This window comes from Anolis sagrei, chromosome 5 (genome assembly GCF_037176765.1).
Source record: "Anolis sagrei isolate rAnoSag1 chromosome 5, rAnoSag1.mat, whole genome shotgun sequence".
In the NCBI taxonomy this organism is placed as follows: Eukaryota; Metazoa; Chordata; class Lepidosauria; order Squamata; family Dactyloidae; genus Anolis; species Anolis sagrei.
Genome location: NC_090025.1, coordinates 17,092,483 through 17,105,333, shown reverse-complemented (window position 1 = coordinate 17,105,333; position 12,851 = coordinate 17,092,483). Strand labels below are relative to the sequence as shown.

Genomic DNA, 12,851 nt, shown 5'->3' with positions numbered 1-12,851 from the left:
ATCCGTAGGTGACTACAGGGAATACCATGGCTTTGACTAGGCGGATCTTTGTTGCCAGTCTGATGTCTCTACTCTTCACTATTTTATCGAGACTGGACATTGCTCTCCTCCCAAGAAGGAAGCGTCTTCTGATTTCCTGGCTACAGTCTGCATCTGCAGTAATCTTTGCACCTAGAAATACAAAGTCTGTCACAGCCTCCACGGTTTCTCCCTCTATTTCCCAGTTGTCAATCATTCTTGTTGCCATAATCTTGGTTTTTTTGATGTTTAGCTGCAACCCGGCTTTTGCGCTTTCTTCTTTCACCTTGATTAGAAGGCTCCTCAGCTCCTCCTCGCTTTCGGCCATCAGAGTGGTCTCATCTGCATATCTGAGGTTGTTAATGTTTCTTCCAGCAATTTTCACCCCAGCTTTGCATTCATCCAGCCCCGCACATCGCATGATGTGTTCTGCATACAAGTTAAAAAGGTTGGGTGAGAGGATGCAGCCTTGCCGTACGCCTTTCCCAATCTTGAACCAGTCTGTTGTTCCGTGGTCAGTTCTGACTGTTGCTACTTGGTCCTTGTACAGATTCCTCAGGAGAGAGACAAGGTGGCTTGGGATGCCCATCCCACCAAGAACTTGCCACAATTTATTATGATCCACACAGTCAAAGGCGTTAGAGTAGTCAATGAAGCAGAAGTAGATGTTTTTCTGAAACTCCCTGCCTTTCTCCATTATCCAGCATCCGGATATTGGCAATCTGGTCTCTCGTTCCTCTGCCTTTTCTAAACCCAGCTTGAACATCTGGCAACTCTTGCTCCATGTATTGCTGGAGTCTTCCTTGCAGGATCTTGAGCATTACCTTACTGGCATGAGAAATAAGGGCCACTGTACGGAAGTTGGAGCAGTCTTTCGCATTTCCCTTTTTTGGTATGGGGATGTAAGTTGATTTTTTCCAGTACCTAATATAGACCATAGGAAAGGGTGAAAGGAGAGCCAGGGTCTGAGTAATGAGTGACACTTTTGTTCAGTGCACACAAGCTTTGTCCTATCTTTATTCTGAGAAATATACACTGAAGAGGTCAATAATACAATATATTTTTCACTAAATAGGGTCGGGAAATGTTTCCCTCTAAACGCAGCAGGATTCATTTCCTAGTAAGCCTTTGAGAGGGTTAAAAAGAGGCGCCACTGAGCTTGCCCCCCTTTTTGTCTCCCTGTGAGGAGCCGCCATTACTCTTCAAACCGCGGCGCGCTCTTTCTTCACCTCAGAAATCCCTCCACCCTTCACCCAGGCCTGGAGGGAATGACACTGCGCATGCGCCGCCGGACCGCGCTGATTGGACAACCGCGCTTATATATAAACCCGCCGGATCCCTTGTCACGGCCGCCATTTTAACACTTGCTTCGAGGAGTGTGTCTGTTCTGTTTGTTTTGTCTCACCCTTCCGGTTGTTTCCTCGCGCCCTTTTTTCTCCCCTGATATGGAGGACAATACCGACTACGGGAGCAGCAATAACAACAACGCGGGCTCCGGAGGCGGGCAGGACGATTTCGCGGAAGGCTCGAAAATAAACGCCAGCAAGAACCAGCAGGATGACGGGTAGGAGCGGGGAGGGGAGGCAAATGGGCGGAACAGCCTCGCTGAAGGGGGGGGAGGGGGGCTGTCTAGCCAGGCGCCATTTTGTCCTGCAAGAAAAGTAAGAGGACATGGGAAGCCAAGGAGGCCTTCTCTTGAGAAGCAGACACGTGACTTGGCTGTTCCTGGGCCGCGCGCGCTCCTCCCTCCGCTGCTTCCCTTTGTGTCTCGGGTTCTTTCTTCACTTTTTTCAGTGGGCGGGGCTAGCTAAGCTCCATGACGTAATCGGCAGCCTATAGGAGCGCAGTGGGCGGGGCTTGGAGTTTCAGAATTGGCTCAGAGAAGAGCGCGCGCTGTTGGGTGTCGTGGGCGGGGCCTCTTGAAGTGGGCGGGGCCATCCCAAGTAGTGGGGGGGGGAGGAAGAAAGGGAATGGGTAGCATTTTGCACTTTGGAACAGTCATGCGCACTTAATGAACCAATACATGGCTATCATATCTCCTCTCAGCCTTCTCTTCTTCAGGCTAAACATGCCCAGCTCCTTAAGCCACTCCTCATAGGGTTTGTTCTCCAGACCCTTGATCATTTTAGTTGCCCTCCTCTGGACAAGGTAGCATTTTGCACTTTGGAACAGTCATGCGCACTTGATGAACCAACCTGGGCACAGCATTTTTTTTTTTTTGTGAAAACACAGAAATGCTGGACCACTCTTAACAACAACAACAAAACTTTATTTATATCTCTCCAAGGGGACTCAGAGCGGTTTCCAAGTAAGCATAAACAGTACATACAAGAAAAAAATGGCACAAACATAAAATTTACAACACAATATAAAAATTAAAACCACAATTTATTTATTTATCGTGTCATCAGCAACCAGACCATTATATTCCATTTCTAACAGAACAAAACAAACAAACAGAAAAAACCCACAAATTTTGCAAACTTGGTAGTTGATTAAATGTCCTTTGACCAGTATCTGGCCACTTGGAGTGCCTCTGGTGTTGCCACAAGAAGGTACCTCCATTGTGCATGTGGCAGGGCTCAGGGTGCATTGCAGCAGGTGGTCAGTGGTTTGCTCTTCTCCACACTCGAATGTTGTGGCTTCCACTTTGTAGCCCCATTTCTTAAGATTGGCTCTGCATCTCATGATGCCAGAGCGCAGTCTGTTCAGCGCTTTCCAAGTTGCCCACAATAGCACATATATTTAAAATCATGTCATAGAATCAAAGAGTTGGATGAGACCTCGTGGGCCATCCTGTCCAACCCCCTGCCAAGAAGCAGGAATATTGCATTCAAATCACCCCTGAAAGATGGCCATCCAGCCTCTGTTTAAAAGCTTCCAAAGAAGGTGCCTCCACCACACTCTGGCGCAGAGAGTTCCACTGCTGAACGGCTCTCACAGTCAGGAAGTTCTTCCTCGTGTTCAGATGGAATCTCCTCTCTTGTAGTTTGAAGCCATTGTTTCGCGTCCTAGTCTCCAGGGAAGCAGAAAACAAGCTTGCTCCCTCCTCCCTGTGGCTTCCTTTCACCTATCTATACATGGCTATCATATCTCCTCTCAGCCTTCTCTTCTTCAGGCTAAACATGCCCAGCTCCTTAAGCCGCTCCTCATAGGGTTTGTTCTCCAGACCCTTGATCATTTTAGTCGCCCTCCTCTGGACAAGGTAGCATTTTGAACTTCGGAACACTCATGTGCACTTGATGAACCAACCTGGGCACAGCATATTTGTTTTGAAAACACAGCAATGCTGGACCACTCTTAACAACAACAACAAAACTTTATTTATATCTCCCCAAGGAGACTCAAAGCGGTTTCCAATTATTATTTATTTATTTAAAAGTTTTGTATACCGGCCTTCTCACCTCTCTTGAGGGACTCAGACCGCTTTCCAACCATAATATCACATACAATCAATAAAACATCATAATTCATATTACAGTAAAAACATTAAAACAGCAATTACAATCAATAACTACAATGGTCAGTCGTCACACTAAAATCGTTGCTCATCATCCTCCATCCATATCTCGGTGTTGGCTCACTCGTCGAATGCCTGTCTCCATAACCAAGTCTTCACCTGTTTCCTGAATGTCAGCATAGACGGGGCGGTTCTGATCTCCAGTGGGAGAGAGTTCCAGAGTCGAGGGGCCACCACCGAGAAGGCCCAGACGCGCTTGCAAGGTCGGTGGGACCGAGAGCAGGGCCCCTCCAGACGATCTTAATAATCTTGATGTTTCATAGGGGAGAATACGTTCGGAGAGGTAAACAGGGCCAGAGTCGTTTAGGGCTTTATAGGTTAACACCAGCACTTTGAATTGTTTCCAAGTAGACATAAACAGTTCATACAAGAAAAAAAAACATAAACATAAAATTTACAAGACAATATAAGCATTAAAACCACAATAGCACATATATTTAAAATAATCATGTCTGATCAAGGCAGTTTATAAGGCCGGGCTGGGCTACTGTGATTTTAGAGGGCCCGGGAATTTAGGCAGAGTCTATGGCTGTACATTTCCAGGGCCTAACAGAAGAGAGTGACCTGGGTAATTGGTAGAAGAAGATATGGCCAATTTCAACAGTATCTGGGGCAGAGCTAGAACTAGTCGTTCTCAAAGGTTTGTTTAAACCACCAGGTCTTCAGGCTCTTATGAAAGGAGGGGAGGGATGGAGCCTGTCTTATTTCTCTAGGAAGGGTGTTCCAGAGGTGAGGAGCCACCACCGAGAAGGCCCTCTCTCTCGTCCCCCAACCGTGCTGGGAGCGAAAGGAGGGCCTCCCTGGAAGATCTTAAAGTTCATGCTGGTTCATAGAGGGAGATGCGATCGCGAAGATAGGCGGGACCCAAATCGTTTAGGGCTTTATAGGTCATAACCTGCACCTTGAACTACCATGTCAGACCACACAAAGAAGCCATTGAAATCCGCAAGCATGTGGAGTTTCAACAGAAAGGAGGAAAGCATGGAAATGAACAAAATCTGGCAACCAGTATTTTAAAAAACCTCTAAAATCAAGACAGTAAATAAAGAACCACACTCAAGAAACAGGAATTCTAGACAGAAAACAACCAGGGCCAGCTAATCAAAGGATTCCCCCAGGCAGTAACAAGCCACAACTAAAAGCTGCCATCAAATGTTAAAGTGGCCAACTGAAACACTCACACCTAGCTACAACAGACAAGAGTTCTTTCTCCCACCCTGGACATTCCACAGATATATAAACCCAATTTTCCTAGTTTCCTACAGACCTCCCAACAAAGGATATCCCCCAGGCATGAAGTTGCAAGGCTATTCAATGTTAATCAAGCTAGCCAATCACAACATTCGCACTTACTTCAAACAGATAAGAGTTCTTTCTCTTACCCTGGGCATTCCACAGATATATAAACTCCACTTGTCTAGTTTCCAACAGACCTCACAGGATGCCTGCCATAGATGTGGGCAAAACATCAGGAGAGAACGCTTCTGGAACATGGCCATGCAGCTCAGAAAACTCAACATCCTAGTAATGTGCAAATTTGGGTCCTTCCATGATTCCAACTCCATGATTGTGCAAATTGAAGTCCAAAACACCTAGAGGGAAAGACCAAGGTGGGCCATGCTTGGTATAGATCCATTCCCAGTGGGTTTTTCTTGTTTCTGTGCCAGGGACTTTCCCTCCCAAGGTGCCACGTGGAAACCACGTGTTAAGTTCTGGCTGTGGCTGCTATCTCTACCTTTGACTAACTTTAAGGTTCTCAATGATGTTCCATTGTTGTGGACAACTTGTATCTATGGATGCTAAGTGTCCACAACTTGAATGTGTTTTAAAAGTCTCCAAAAGCAAACTTATTTTGTGTAAAGGGCACAATTTTATTTTATTTTATTATTTTTATTGTTTACCTCACTCCCACCCTCCACCCTAGACATACAATTTATACAACAAACTACGGGAATTACATTTGAAATTTCCACTATGACTGATATTTCAAATGATATTTCAAAGGCACCATGTTATCATAACAATAATAATATACTTTATTTGTATCCTGCCCTGGCTAACATCATAAAAGGCCAGTATTCAGTGCCAACAATTAAATACATGCATACAAAACTTATAAAACATGTAAAAAACACAACAGCAATTCAATCATTTAAAAATCATGATTAAACAATACAACATTACCACACTGAACAGTCCAAATAATGTTAAAAGCCTATTCCATTCCATATTTTTTAAAACCTTAACCATCTGCTTCTCCATATGCTTGGGTGCACAGAAATGGTTTTTAACTGCTTTTTGCAGGAGGGCAATGAGGGGCCATTTTGATTTCCTTTGGAAGGGAATCGGGGGGGGGGGGGGCATCTGCAGAGAAGGCCCTCTCAACCCCGCTTGAGCACCCAGGGATTTTGATATCCGTTGGTTTCCTGGAGCTATACTAGTGGATACTAAGGGCCCATTGTATGCACCTACATGGCAATCCCTTGTCTTCTCCAAGCCTATGTCTTCACATGGCCAGTTGACTTATGGTGATTCGTGGAGTTTAATAGGGGTTTCTTAAGAAAGAAATATTCAATCGATCACGTTTTCTTTATATCCCTTCTGATCTTCCCCTGGCGACTTGGGGTGGCTTACAACATAGATGACAGCGATTTGATATATAGCCTGCAGCATCTGGTATTCGTTGGTGGTTTCCCATTTTAGTAGTAACCAGGGCTGACCCTTCTTAGCTTCCAACCTCAGATGGGATCTGGTGTCTTTAGGGCATTTAAGGCTGTGAGTATTGATCCTTAAAGTTCTCTGGCGGCAGGCAGGGGAAAGGGTGAAAGCATAACTAGGAAAGTTTAGGTTTAAGAACTGGCTTCATTGTGGTTGCATATTTTGCTCATGGTTTTCATCAAGTTGAAACATCTCACTACCCACTTGGAAATGCTGCTAATGTTACATCAGTAGAAAATTGGTGGCTTGTCAATGGTTGAAATAAGAAACAGTCATCCTATTTCAGAATTTTTCAGGCACCATCAATCCTTCATTAGCCAAAAACCTGTAATGCTTGGCAACTTTCCTCCATACATTGGCTTTATAATGTCCAAAAGTTCCTGAAAACTGGACGCTTCTTGTCCCAAATCCAGGAGTGATCATGATCTGTGTAAGAATGTAGGTGAAGTATTTTGAGGACAGTTGAAATATTCCCTCACATGATTTTGATTGTCTTGGAGTCTGATGTGTCTATAAGGGTTAACAAGATTTTACCACTTCTGGGGTGTGTTTGTCTTTTCAAAGCTGACAAATGTTACAAACTATATGTTGCCCCAAAGCTATTGTATTCAAGCAGAGTTGTTCTCATTGCCCTAATTACATCCTTGACCCCTAAAAAATAGGAGTTAAACCATCTTAAATCAGAATAGCTTGTGGTCGCTTCATAGTAAAAGTTCAACAATATTTACTTGCAAAGAAGTTCCACTAAAATTTACTAATAAATATGTTTAATAATTCCAACGTGGCTGAGATTAACATCAGCATTCAACCATTGTATATTATGAACTGTATAAGTTTGTCTTTTTGTAGAAGCATTTGAATATTAAAACTTAGTCATAATATAGGTAATAATGGACACAAAAATCTTTTGGCATAGCAGTTACAGTATATTTTATTGTAACTTGTTTCTCTTAATGCTAATGTCAAAATGTATTTTGTCAGCATTGGGTTTATTGTTTTGAATGTCATAATGCCCCCTTTATGAACTTAATCATCTTGCAGATATGTATTCAGTGATATTCGTGTAAATATTGCTGAAAGTAAATTTAACTACACTACAGATAGGGGAGCAGCATGTTAAAGAAAGTAAAGTAGTATCTTGTGGCTTACCTTTGTTTCAACTAGATTTTGATGAAAAATATCGGTTGAATTATGATAGTCTCACTGGCAATGAAAAGCCATTAAAATATTCCTACTACTCTTTGTGATGGAACCACAAATATGACAAATGTTGCATGTCTTTGTAGAACAAAATGTGAGAGTAGTACTCAGTCTCAAGTAATTTTAGTAGTAGTGATGAGGTGCCAAGTGCCTTATTTGCTAGGCAATTGAGAGTACTGCATTTGAAAAGTCCAGATATATTGCTTCATAATTAATGCTTTGAGAAGGTGTAACTCAATTCAATATTTGTTTTTGTTTTGCAGCAAAATGTTTATTGGAGGCCTGAGCTGGGATACAAGCAAAAAGGATTTAACAGAATATTTGTCTCGTTTTGGTGAGGTGGTGGATTGCACGATTAAAACTGATCCTGTCACAGGGAGGTCAAGAGGTTTTGGATTTGTGCTTTTCAAAGATGCTGCCAGTGTTGAGAAGGTATGTATCCATAGTGTCCATAGTTGTAAAGAGCATCTCTAAACATGGGCGTGGATTTTTTTCTCCACTGAAGCTAAATTTTTACTCTATGTCTCCTTAGGTCTTGGAATTGAAAGAACACAAATTAGATGGCAAACTAATAGATCCCAAAAGAGCAAAAGCTCTGAAGGGAAAGGAACCACCCAAAAAAGTGTTTGTAGGTGGATTGAGTCCAGACACATCTGAAGAGCAAATAAAAGAATATTTTGGTGGTTTTGGAGAGGTATGCTTATTTGGGTAATAATTTGCATAACATTACATAGGGTTTACAGTTGGGGGACATTTTATAGCACAGGTGATTATAAAAATAGGGCCTGCTTGGAATTTTGTTGGCTTTGACTTTTTTTAATGCATTTGGATATATACAATTTCTAAAACAGAGTAAGGAATTGTAGTAGAAGAGAGAGAAAGGAACATTAAGCACAAATGGGAGTAATGCAGAGGCCCCAATTAATTAATGGGTGGGCATGTGTAAATTGTGCTGCATTCAAAGTGCTTGTTCCAATGACTTACATTAATTGGGGGCTAAGGAGGGACAGATGCAAACAAAAAGAAAGGAAAGCAAGGGTGATGAGGCAGTACGCATTAAAAATGCTTTGGTTGATGATTGCTAAGGGGTTAAATGCATTGTGAATTTTGGAATGAGGTTGGTAGTATGTAGAAGTTGGAGAGAGTTTCAGGTAAAAAGGTATTGCAGGGTGACTTTCATATTAGAGGGAGTATCTGGAAGAGAAATGGGTTTGGAAGCAAAAACAGAAAAAGTGATGTGTGGTTAAAAATTCATTTTGAATCATCTTAATTTTCCATTTTTAATGTGCATTTTAGATTGAAAATATTGAGCTTCCCATGGACACAAAGACAAATGAAAGGAGGGGTTTCTGTTTCATCACATATTCTGATGAAGAACCAGTGAAGAAATTGTTGGAAAGCAGATACCACCAAATTGGTTCTGGCAAGGTATGGCTTTTTGGTTTTATGAGTGTGTGGCACATGGAAGCGGTGTTAATTAAGAATGAAAGTGTTTCACGTACTTTGTATTCATGTCCAGTGTTCTTTTTCTGTCTAGTGTGAGATCAAAGTAGCACAGCCCAAAGATGTATATAGGCAGCAGCAGCAGCAACAGAAGGGAGGCAGAGGTGCATCATCTGGCGGACGTGGTGGCTCCAGAGGCCGTGGCAGAGGTAAGTGAGTGGATCTGGAAGCACACCTCTTGACTGCTGAAATTCATCACTGCAAACAAATTGAAACAGGGAAGTTGCCACTTGAACAAGATGCCCTTGAGATTGAGAACAGATTGTATTAGTACAAAGAACATTACTGCCCATGTTCGTAAGGTGTGTATTGTTTTTGCAGAAAGTCAGGTGTAACATTGTAAATGTAGCAATCTGCAGTAGTTACATGGGAACCAAAATAGAAAATCTAGTAATAAGGCAGATTTTTTGTGTATATTTAATCAGTTTCTGATTGCCTGTGTTTGCTTCATTTCAGGTCAAGGCCAAAGTTGGAACCAAGGATATAATAACTATTATGATCAGGGATATGGAAGTTACAACAGTCCTTACAGTGATCAAAGCTACAGTAGCTATGGCGGATATGATTATTCTGGATATAACTACCCAAGTTATGGCTATGGGCAGGGATATGCTGACTACAGTGGTAAGAATATTTTCACTTGACATAAAATGTTTTCATCATTATACCTACTTCTTAGAGAGCTTTACAATCTGTGGGTGGTTGAGAGGTGGTGATTTTTCTTAAAGGTGAAACTAAGATAGGCTGTGTTTCTTGGAAATAAAGATGATAAACAGATTGTGCAAGGAATTCTGTATGTCAACACATGCCTCCTTTATGTATTTAGATAGAAGGGGTGGCATGTGTACATGCCTTGTAAGCAGAGTTTTCTGTGGTGTTACAAGACTGCAAATTTTATTTGTTAACAGGACAGCAAAGCACATATGGAAAGGCATCCCGAGGAGGAGGAAATCACCAAAACAACTACCAGCCATATTAAAGGAATAACTTGGAGAAACAACAGGTGTGTATTACGTGAAAATTTCACCTCTCGTATGTCTAATCTAATTTAAAGATCAATAGACAATTATATATAAAAACCACTTCCTTGTATAGCTGATTTTTTTAAAAGAATAAATGTGCGCTTAAAATGTGTGTTAAAAATTCTTTGCTTTAAGTGTCTATAGATCTTTAACTCTGTAAAAGGTGGTTCGTCGTCCTTAGTACTTCAGATAAACATAAAGAGTTTTTCTGCTTACATTGTGTGCCAGGTGGTGTAAAGGAATAATTAAACTTAATTGAAGTGTTAACCAACAGGTAAAGTACTGAAATGGGTACAACTTAAGCAAAACAAGATTGTTGTCTTCTAACTCTGACATTATACCTTGTTTGTACCCGCCAGCGGGAACTTCATTGCAGGCCGTGTGTCACCCTGACCACGTCTATCTCTGGGGGTCGCACGTTGCAGGCAGAGCGCAAGGCATACACCAGAAAACGCTGTCCTGTGGTATGGTCTCTTCCAACTTCATGTACCAGCGTAAAGATTAAAGTGGAAAACTTCAGACTTTGGCTTCTTTTTAAAAATCTTCTTTGAAGATTTAAGTGTCTTAACTTAAAATGATTTTTTACAGGAGTTAAAGTGCATAAATGCCTTTACAGCTTAATCATTTTTGGTCTTCTGTTTAGTGTTGTATATCAATTGTGGAACCTCATTTTAAGTGTTCGTTCTTTAAGATTTAATGCTTGCTTTTTTCTTTTATAGCTATTAGTGAAATCTACAAACCTAAACGAACTTTTAAATCTGGAACCATTAAAGATCATATGCAAAGCAGTTTCTATTTTAATCGCCTTCTTAACGATAATTTTTCTTGGTTATTGCCATTTTTCTCTTTCCTAGTAGCAGTTGTAGCCGTGAAAGGCTCTTCCGCAGCTTGGTTTCTTGTAAACCAAGAATTTCTTTGCTGAGTTTCTACAGTTCTTTGATATAGCTCCATCCTTTGAGCTGAACTGGTTCATCTGGGCATGGAAAGTAATTGGGGTCATCAAAGATATTTCATGTTAACACATATGCATATGATCTTTAACAGTGAAGCGAGGAATAAATAGAGGACTTAAAGCAGTTCATGAAAATGGACCTTTTAAAAACGCTTGTACATGTTGCACAGGTCTCATAATTATTTTGTCTTGTTTTTAGGTAGAGACGCTACAGCAAAGCCATCTTGCAGAGCATCGGAAGTGACTGGAGGGTGGTCTTCGTGACATGAGATTATTTTGTAAAAGACTTTTAGTATAAGACACACGAGTGTCCAACTGTACATAGTGGCCGACTAGTTTTCTTTATGGTTTTTACTTTTTTGTCCTTTTGTCATCTGTGTTATGATGCCAGTGTGTTCATGTGTTTATACAATTTTTATTTGTATAATTTTCTCGTTGAATGAATCAAATAAAAACTTACCTTCTGTGATTGTTGCCTTCTGAATTTTGGAAACACTTATGTTACTGTTATGTAGGATTTATAAAAAGACCTGTGTGCCCCAGCAACTTTGTACCACAATTTTGCTTCTCTCTGAACTAAAATAATACTATTAGCAGATTGTATATGCGTCTTGGCTTCATATTTTTAAAGGAACCACGTTCTGTACTGCGTTCTGACATTTTTTGGGTCAACAGGCTCAGGCTAACTTCCCAAATAGAGAAAAATTTACCCACCTGACCTGAGCCTTCCTGGCATGTGATAAGGTCTGTTTGAATGTCAGAACTTAACTTGAGGATTGAAAATTATTGGCTGGTGCAATCTAGGAAATGAAGGAAGGTGGTTAGTGGGCTGGGGTTAGAGGTCACTTTGCCCAAAAAGCCTTGGAAGACCACTCTTGGGTGTATATGTGTGTGTTTTATAACACATCCAGGAAGTAATGGGGGTGGAGGAAATGAATGTATCACAGGTAAGACGAATGCTTCTAGTTTCCCAACGTTTTGTTGCCCTTTTTTCAAGTGACTCAGAACATATATCTACTTAACTTTGTGTTGGAAAAAATGCATTCTTTGGCTCAAAATGACACAAATCCTAAAATTGGGAGTTCATCCCTCTGACCCCATGGGGGAGTTTAATAATGAAATTCTCAAAGCATTTTGGTAAGATCACATCCCCAAAAATTGCTTCCAATCACTGTTTTTTCTGTGCTTGTTCTAAATCTGGACATGTATCTTGAAAGTAATAAAGCATGTATTTGAGGGCCATTATGGACTGCAAAATGGACAAATGAGGACAACGGGAGTATTATAAATATTTTTAAAGTCCATAAACTTTCTCTCAAAAATGACTATATTGAATGCTTTCTTGTGTACAATGTTAACTGAATAAATGTGATCTATCAATATTTTAAGGTATACTAAGCTGTTGGGTAGTGCTTAGTGAAGAAAAGTCTTGCTAGTAAAAACCCTAATCTAAAAATTGTGCGTCTTAAAATGGTTTTATGGAGAAAATAGGAGGGTGGCTACGTTGTATAGTGGGCTCCTTGTATGCACTGGAGTGGATACCAACATTAATTCTGATGTATTCAGTGGTATAACAGTGCTTCCTTGTGTAAAAAAAAAAAATCAACCTGTGGATGGTAGAATCTGTGTATACGGAGGCCAGACTGCCATTTCTAGGAAATGCATAGTACGCTTGAGAAGTACATAATGGAATTGTCGAATATAGACCTGTATCTTCAAGTAAACATGAACTCTCAAATGATTGCTGCACTGTTGGTGTACTGTGTGAGAGGGCAATGCATTTGGGTTTAAACCAGCATACCACCTGGGGATGTTTCTCAACCTGTGGGTCGGGACCCCTGGGGCAAGGCGTCGCCAAAGACCATCAGAAAACATATTTCTAATGGTTTTAGGAATCCCTTTGCCAGAGAAGGCTGAA

The 12,851-nt window shown here is 41.1% G+C and overlaps 1 protein-coding gene across 3 annotated transcripts; it reads left to right on the top strand.

Moving 5' to 3' along the window:
- The first annotated feature begins 1,352 nt into the window (after positions 1–1,352).
- On the top strand, positions 1,353–11,402 carry HNRNPDL (heterogeneous nuclear ribonucleoprotein D like). Of its 3 annotated transcripts, XR_009631651.2 has the most exons (9): positions 1,353–1,582; positions 7,720–7,888; positions 7,989–8,150; positions 8,753–8,884; positions 8,994–9,108; positions 9,416–9,583; positions 9,868–9,962; positions 10,341–10,445; positions 11,133–11,402. XR_009631651.2 is itself a non-coding variant. In XM_060779332.2 (8 exons), exons 1-7 carry the CDS (start codon positions 1,464–1,466, stop codon positions 9,936–9,938), a joined length of 936 nt encoding a protein of 311 aa, XP_060635315.1. In that variant the 5' UTR covers positions 1,353–1,463; the 3' UTR covers positions 9,939–9,962; positions 11,133–11,402. The 3 variants fall into 3 exon arrangements, 2 of the variants coding, with proteins under 2 accessions (XP_060635315.1, XP_060635314.1); XM_060779332.2 differs by lacking the exon at positions 10,341–10,445; XM_060779331.2 differs by having other exon boundaries at positions 10,341–11,402.
- The last annotated feature ends 1,449 nt before the right edge of the window (positions 11,403–12,851 follow it).